The following is an 8,811-nucleotide window of genomic DNA, read 5'->3' on the forward strand; positions in this document are numbered from 1 at the left end:
CCAATATTATCCTGACTTTATTGTCTACATTCATCTTGTTGTGGATGATAGACTCTAAGAAATACCAATCCTAATTCAATTCTAATTAATATTAATCCTACTTAAAGTTTACTTAGGTCTTCCCATTTCTCTTTGAATAAACTTTAAAAGGCTTACCCCATCACACCACTAACAATGATATTGTATTAACATGATCATTATGTCCGTAAGCGAAACAACTTGAATGCATGATGGACCCTCTATTCTTTTTGGGAGAACTTGTTGTGTGGAGATGACCACTTATGTCATATATTCTATTGTCTTTGTTCTGTTTTGTGCTTGAGGGGTCTTCCTATTGCTAGGCTCCATGTTTGGGTGCATGACTCTCCCCTTTAGAATCTTGAGTTATAGAAAAATGTATTTAATCAAGAGATTGAAGATTTACCTGCTCTTCTACTGTCTTTACAAAGTTCCTCTTTGGGGCTAGTGGTTTCTTCTCTTCTAAATCTTTTTTATAATTCCTTTCAAAAGCGCTTACTCTATCCCAAGGCAAACTTACATGGAACTCTACATTTTCCTTAGAAATTTAGGCATTTTCTTGGTTGTTGGCTAATAGAAATGGAAATGCAAATGTCTTCTTCTTTCAAGGAGAGTTTAGAAAGTCATTAGCTTTGATTATTGTGTTTTGTGCTTAGGAAGTGGGGAATTTGCATTCTATCTTTTCTTTTCATCACCCCATTGTGTTGGAGTTATGCCACACACTGTTCTCAGTAGTAGGGATACGTAGGTAATTCTCAGGGGTGCCCCAACATGAAGGTTATCTCTTTCAGGATTTTGGTAGTAGCCTAAATACAAGGTTGTACTAGTTAGGACGTTAAAACTTTATCTTGTGGTTGCTTAACAAAAAGGGATCATGATGACCTTTGAAGATAGGAAGAGCCCGGTGATTGAATTGCAGGGGGATGTTTGCTTTCTTACATCTCATGATGTTAACCAGAAGGAATTCTTAAGGTTTTCCTTCACTATTATTTTTCAGGATTGCAGTTTGGTCCACCACCAATAAGAGAGTGGTGGATCAGAGGCTAAGTGAATTTTTGTGCTATTTGGTATTTTGAAGCCTAATTTTGAAAGATGCTTCTTAGGCAATCCAAGTGAGAGGGCATTAGCAGACTCGTACAAAATCATGGGGTAGGGAATTCGAGCTTTCTTGGAGGGATCTGATTTTAAGGTGGCTTCACTCGAAGGTCTCAAAATTCCGAGGGAGTTGGGTCTCGATGTTATCTTTTGTTTCTCCTCACAAACAAACTAATTTGATTGGATTTAGTAAATGCAAAGAAGAATGAGGGATCCTTTGAGGATTTACAAAATGCTAATCAAAGAGGAAAAGCACATCCTTACCACTTGTAAGAAAAGTAAACAAGTTGCATCTTAAAAGGGAAATCAAGGCAAAGTACAACCTGAAATGCACAATTTGAGGGGAGGTAAACGAGTCCTCACAAAGGATAGCAATTGCTTGCATTCTTGCTTGGCTAAATGATCTATGACTTAGTTAGCTGAGCATGGAACCAAATAAAAAGAGCATCTCATTATACTAACATCTATAAGAAGCCAAATGTACTTCCATGAAAAAAGAGCATTTAAAGATCTACTAACATCAGTAAGAACTTTTGTACTTGTTTAGCTAGTTATGTTAAAAGAGCTTATGATTTAAAAAAAGAGCATATATGAAAGCTAGGAAATGTTATTTCTCGTAGAAGCTTTATTTTGGTTTATGTGGGAAGCTATTTCTTGTTAGTCAAAGTTTTATAATATTATTATTACCCTTTGAAAATTATGGTTTGCTTTTTTTCTTTAGTTTATTAATAAAGAGAGAACAAAAAACAAAAAAGTTATCTCAAATGGGGCTTTAGACACCCATGAAATGACAATGGCAGGCAGCAGTCCACGGATTTGAAGGGCTTAAAAGTTTTGGCCTGCAACAAACCCTTTAAAAGAGCTTGTACCTCTATTATACCCTTTCCTTCTGGTTTAGAAAAAGCTTTCAACAATAATCTCTAAACATTCCTGTAGTCCCATAAATAACTGCCATCACTTATCAATGAGTTGTTTCGGTAATCTCTTGGTGATAGGGGATTTAAGAATAGTTTTTCATTGCATGGCTAACAATTGAAGCTGGTGAAGGATTATCAAACTTGACAAGGGGTTAGGTTGTTCTTTCTTATGGAAGATGAGATTTGGCAAACATGGAAGCCAACAGGCTGGCCAAGAGAGGAGCCTATTCTCTAGTTTAATTTGGAGATCTTATGCCCCCCTTGGATTTTGTTGGTTTGTTTCCTTAGGTTGGGAAGCCAAGGCTTTCTATTGGATGGACTTTTGTAACCCCTTTTATATTTACCTGTGGACATTTTTCTTTTGCGAAAGATTTTCATCCTTCATTTTACCAGGTATAGTTTGCTTGTGTATATATAGGTAGGTCAGAAAGGGTGACACCCTTAAGCCAAGTATTTACCTATTTAATAAAAGGTTACAGAGATTGACACAATCATGTCAAGTACATGGTTAGATTCAATCCGTACCCACCAACTTCATGTTGTTTCCATGTTGTGTTCATGGGTTGTGAAAAGAATTTCCACCCATAACTGATATAATTTCATTTAATGAACCAGATAATGAGAATGCTGTTCTATATTATATGCTTATAGCTGTACATTTCCATCACCCGACCATTACCCCCCACCTTTCTCAATGAATCATATATATCATTTATGCATATATTTTTTCTACATTGTGGCTCCAATCATTCATTGTAGTCTATTTTAATATTTCTCAAGATTTCATATTTCATATCCAATCATTCTGTGCTTTCAGAATCCCGTTAATGGTTAATATCAATTTTTCTTCATTTCCTTTTGAAGGGATATATATATATATATATGTTTACTTTTAGTAATGATTTTGATTCAAATTGAATGAGATTTGATGCAATTCCGAATTCCATTTTTGGATCTAGCTATTTCTTTATCACGCAGCACATAACCAGGAATTCCATAAGAAATGTCCAGGCCTTGAGTCAGTCTCGAAACATTTTTTACTGTTTGTGCAGTTTTTTCTGATGGAACTGTGTATGATAATCTATGCATATTTCTTTGTCCGTGTCAGTTTTCTCCTCCTTAGCTATTAGTTGTGTCCATGTGACAGTCAATTGGCAGTCTGCAATTGTTACATATTCTAGAAGTACATGGTCATGGAGCACAACTATTGTTGGCATATTTGTGATCAATTGCTCAACATTCTAGAAGTTTTCCATATGTTATTATATTAATGATGTGGCAAATACTTTGTAGGATCTTACAAAAGCGGTAGTAGAATATGTTCCTAACATCCATCATTATGGTTCTGGAGCAAAAATAAAGAGATCATATACAAAGCAACACAACTTGCCCACACCAGCATGGGGCCACTTTGGACAAATGCTTGGCGGAAAGGAAATAGATACATCATCTGAGTTATGCCCAGTTGATTCTTCCACATCAATCTCAAAATTCCATGGGAAAGAAAAGTTCTCTAGCAAAAGAAAGGAGACAAGAGAAGCAGAAGTTGGGTTGGATTTACATCCAATGCAATCTGTCTTTTTGGGGCCTGATCGAAGGTATAATAGATACTGGCTTTTCTTAGGCCCTTGTAATGCAAATGATCCTGGTCACAAGAGGGTGTACTTTGAATCTTCTGAAGATGGTCACTGGGAGGTGATTGATACTGAAGAGGTAAGCTCCCCAACCTTGCTATGTAGTCTAATATTATTGTCCTATTATAACCCAACCAAAGCTAGCTGTTAAGAGCTACCTGTATTTCTTGATCCTATTTCAGGCTTTTTGTGCCTTGCTGTCGGTGTTGGATGGCAGGGGTAAGCGGGAGGCTTTTCTTCTTGCATCTTTAGAGAAACGGAAAGCTTCTCTCTGCCAAGAAATGTCAAGCAGAATAGCAATCCATTCTGGAAGCACGTCGTTGACACAATATGATAGATCTGACCTGTATATGATTAGAGAAGATAGTTCTTCTCCAGTATCTGATATAGTAGACAACCCATGCGCAACTGATATTACCAATGATTTTTTGGCTTCATCTGGTGCCATAGTTCTTGGAGTTGGAAAGAAGGGAGAAGAGCAAAAACAAAGATGGTGCCGTCTCCAGGAATTTGATGCATGGATATGGAGGTCTTTTTACTCTGATCTTAATGCTGTAAAACATGGCAAGAGGACTTATCTTGATTCACTCGCTAGATGTGAAAGTTGTCATGATCTGTATTGGCGGGATGAAAAGCACTGTAAAACTTGTCATACCACTTTTGAGCTTGATTTTGATCTCGAAGAAAAATATGCGATTCATATAGCCACATGCAGGGAGAAAGAAGACAATGACATGTTTCCAAAGCATAAGGTGCTATCATCACAGTTGCAGTCATTGAAAGCTGCAATTCACGCAATTGAGGTGGGTTGTCATTTGGCTAATTACTTTGTTTTTTATTTGTTTGCCACATACACATCATACATAAGAATGCAAGTGTATGCATATTCACATACATTCATTCATAGGTGATACCATCAATATTTCCTGTCTGCAGTTTTATCTGTTAATTATAGCATGGCTGCATGCATTTGACGTCATCTCAAAAACATAAACTGATACTTTCTGTGACAATACATCTGTGGATGAGATGCCCAAATCAGCTGGCTAGTTTGCACCATTTAGCCTGATTTTTGGTGTGGGAGTTGCCCAAAGAAGGATCTGATGGGTGGTTGGAAACACACCTACTCCAACCAAAGGATGGAAAAAAAAAAGATGGAAAGAAGGAAATTTGTCATGAATTCAGTGAAGTTGATGATAATTAATTTGATTTTGTTGGCTAGCAATATGGTGTTATATTATTAAATTAGAATTTTAAAACGAGGGAATGACTTCAGTGAAGTTGTTTCTGTTTTTTTTTTTAAAAAAAAGAATATATATATATATATATATAGAGAGAGAGAGAGAGAGAGAGAGAGAGAGAGAGAGGAAAGAACACGAAGGGAATGACTTTGATGAAAGCCTCTATAATGCCCCCACCCAAAAGTGACCATTTTAATTGCTAAGGTTAGATCATCCATTAATTGGATGATTTTAGAACATCCTTGTATCTGTTGTGCTATGTGGGAACCAATATGTAACTGCTATAGGAATTCTTACTACACTGGAGGGGAAAACTTTGTAAAATGTCGATGCCTCTTATGCTTTATGCTGCAGAGTGGACAGTCAGGAAACATGGCCATATGATGGATGTTTCCATCAAGAGGGATGTTGAATCATGTATTTTGCAATACACGGAGGGATGGATATAAGAGTGAACACCCTATTAGAATCTATAGTCGTTGGACCAATAGAGGTGATCAAAGAGGGGTGAACTTTTTCCCTTTTCCCCATTTTCCCCCTTTTCCTCATGCCTAAGTTTGTTTTGCATTTGCTATTAAGAGCAATACTGCATAAGTAAGGAGTGATAATTTTGTGTTGCTGCAAGGCCAAGCAGAATACTATGGGAGTAAGGTGCAGTGCTGCATTAATATTTGATAAATAACCTGATGGTCTATGATTCAATGGGAGATACGAACATTTATAGGCAGAATGTTCTGGTAGGATTCATGTGGCAAATCTCAAATAATTGGGGTTTAATGTCTTTTAGAAACACTAAGGATATGTGTGTACTTGTATATCAATTTTACAATTTTCTATTATGCCCTTATATTGTCTTACCATTTTTTCCTCTCCCACATATGCAGTCAGTCATGCCTGAAGATGCCTTAGTGGAGGCTTGGTCAAAATCTGCTCATAAGCTTTGGGTCAGACGCCTCAGACGCACTTCATATTTGACAGAGCTTTTGCAGGTTTATTTCATCATTAGTTTTTCATATTATCACTCGGGGTTTTTTTTTTTTGTTATTATTATTATTATTCTTAAAATATGATATATGATTATTTTCTGAACCATGCATTGGTATCCTCTTTATGCATATGTCTTACAGGTTCTTGCTGATTTTGTTGGTGCCATCAAAGAGGACTGGTTGTGTCAGTCCAATGTTGTGCTAGGTTCTAATAATCTTTTGGAAGAAATTGTTGTATCATTTTCAACTATGCCCCAAACATCATCTGCAGTTGCACTCTGGTTGGTGAAGTTGGATGCCTTGATTGCACCCCATCTGGAGAGGGTTCAACTTCATTCTAAAAAGAGAACAAGAAATTAGTACCCGATTTAAAGGTATGCCTGTTTTGTCAATGTCCTTTCCTATCATTGACAACTTGAATTCCATTTACTAGCTCAAGCTCTCTCTCTTTCTCTCTCCCAAAATTCTTTATATTCCTTTAATTATTTTGTCTTGTTTTTTTAAAACTGCAGCCCATTCTTTAAACTTTCACTGTCAACTATTTAAACCTTCAATTAGCTACCATCATAACCCAGAAGCCCTGTCCTATTGTTGAGTTCTATTTACTGCCGTAATTTACTGGTCAATTTTTCTTTATTAACCCTGAGTTACCCAATCTTCTAACACATATAGCCCTATTTTTCTAATCCTACATCCGTTTGGTATCATAGCCAAGTTCAACGTGTAGTTGAAGAATCTCTATGAAGAACCTAATGATAGGAAATGGTATTGGCATGAGCTAACTTGCGGCTTGTGGGAAAGGATAGATAAAGTGAAGATGTGTGTCATTGCAGTTGAAAGGAAAAATCAATTGCCTAGTGGAGAAAGATATAGGGAAATATTGATGATGGGATGTGAGTTCAAGAGGATGGAGTCTTTGATAACTAGAGAGATGAGGTCCGTCCACCAAACCTAAGAATAATGCATGACGAAGTCAAGCTAGAAGCCTAGAACTCCCCCACAACTGTTGTTAGGTTTAGGTGACATGGCTAAGGAAATAACTGGTGTAAACGAGCATGAACACCATGATTGAGTAGTAATGTCATGAAGAAGATACATGTCTAAGTGCTTGATTGTATACCGAAGACTGACCTTAGGTATTCAGTGATTTGCTTGCTGCAATAATTACTAATTTGATTGGTATGACATGGTAGATGCTTGGAAGGTGTGTTTCTCGAAAATGAAATTTGCTGGGCATAAGGTATGGTGGAAAATCCTGGAACAATGGTCTTTGCTGAGTTGGGAAACCTTCAATTTTTGACTGGGAAAAAAATTATTCCTAAACTAAGAGAAAAAAAAAAATGTTCATCGGTATATCACCAAGACCACCTCACTGAATAGTTGAGCAGCAAGGTAGCATGTTAGCTATGTGGAAAAGTTTGATGAGCTTACCACCCCTTGTCGAGGTGTCTAAAGATAGACTGACCTCACACGTTGGATTGAAGGATTGAAATGTGACGGAAATCAACAGCCATGCATATTTATGACCTTGAAGATGCCTTACAGAATGGCCTTGAAGGTGAACTAGTACATCCAGTCAGCCTTCCTCCCAGAAATTTGAATTCAAGCATGGAGGTCAAGCATTGGGAGGACCCTTGAAGAGGATTGAACACATAAGATAACATGTGCAGTCTCTACTCAGCCCATACCCACCATAAGAACAAAGGCAAGGCTGCAATGGAACACAAAGTGCCATGAGAAGGAACAGTGTGGCTGCCATTGCCTGTAAAAGAAAGAAGGCGAAGCCCATATTATGAATGTCAAAGGAAGTACGAAAACAGAAACCAAATGAAGAGAACACAAAGTGAAACGGTACCCAAAAAAGAGAGTTTGGACAATTCATTCGTACATAGTTACAATGCTTAGGGCCTATTTGGAAACCGTTCTTAAAAACAGTTTTCTAACTTAAAAAACATATTTGACAAATATCTTCACTGAAAACAATTTCTGAAGATTTTATTTTTAAGACATGTTTTCTAGAGCAAACTTTTGCTGATATCTGAAAAACCGTTGGCTTGTATTTCAGGTAAGCGCGCTCTTGAGCAATAGATAAACCATTTTTGGGTTTGGTAGATCAGAGGCTCAAAGAATAATTCCTTGTCGCCTCTCATTGAGGACTCCGAAGCATTACTAATAGGTGAAACAGTTCCAACCTTCAGCGACATTGAACCAAAAGACAAGAATCATCACCTAGATGCTTCCCAACCCGAACAAAGTGATAGGTCTAAGTTTGTACAAAGGGAGACTGCATTTACTTCCGCATTTTTGGCCGATAAGTTGTTGTACAGCATTATTAGATGTATTTGGAAAAAAAAATTGAGTTCCTGGTGCATTATCCTTGGCCAGTGAGCCCTTTGATTCTGTAGACCAAATTTTGATCCCTGATATGATGAAATCTCATAAATTTCATTCGCCTTTTGTGGAGACGAATGTTACTGTTGCAACCTTCTATATATTTTTTCATTAATGTATATCACCTTGGCTGCCAACTTTTGTGAATTTCTTGCTTTCTGATGTGGGATTGGTGATTACAGGCCTGTTTGAAACATTTTTTAAAACAGATTGTCAAAATCTATTAGAAAGTCCAATTTTTATTTGTTTTCGGGAACAAAATTATGTTATGAATTCACCTTAAGATGCAGTTTCCATAAACAGTGGCAAAGGAGAGAAAAATAGAATGACAGCTTATTCCTTTTTTTATTCGGTATACAAATTTTTATACACGTATATGAGGAGTAAACAAGTATTTATATACAGTTACCAGCTTTTAATATAAGATGATGTTTATTCTTTTATCTGAAATCTGAATACATCTGAATTTGAGTTGAATATCATTAAGTATTTAGATTGAATTTTATTTTTATTTTTTATTGGCTGTTGT

The 8,811-nt window shown here is 36.7% G+C and overlaps 1 protein-coding gene across 7 annotated transcripts in view; it reads left to right on the plus strand.

Moving 5' to 3' along the window:
• Positions 1–8,429, plus strand: part of LOC117908763 (homeobox-DDT domain protein RLT3) — a 33,493-nt gene extending 25,064 nt beyond the window's left edge. For all 7 annotated transcript variants that reach the window (XM_034822473.1, XM_034822470.1, XM_034822472.1 and 4 more), the window contains 5 exons: positions 3,324–3,743; positions 3,847–4,467; positions 5,790–5,894; positions 6,033–6,265; positions 7,957–8,429. In XM_034822473.1, coding sequence (XP_034678364.1) covers positions 3,324–3,743; positions 3,847–4,467; positions 5,790–5,894; positions 6,033–6,251 — 1,365 coding nt within the window. In that variant the 3' untranslated portion in view covers positions 6,252–6,265; positions 7,957–8,429. The remainder of the gene's footprint in view (positions 1–3,323; positions 3,744–3,846; positions 4,468–5,789; positions 5,895–6,032; positions 6,266–7,956) is intronic.
• The last annotated feature ends 382 nt before the right edge of the window (positions 8,430–8,811 follow it).

Source organism: Vitis riparia, chromosome 19 (assembly GCF_004353265.1).
Source record: "Vitis riparia cultivar Riparia Gloire de Montpellier isolate 1030 chromosome 19, EGFV_Vit.rip_1.0, whole genome shotgun sequence".
In the NCBI taxonomy this organism is placed as follows: domain Eukaryota; kingdom Viridiplantae; phylum Streptophyta; class Magnoliopsida; order Vitales; family Vitaceae; genus Vitis; species Vitis riparia.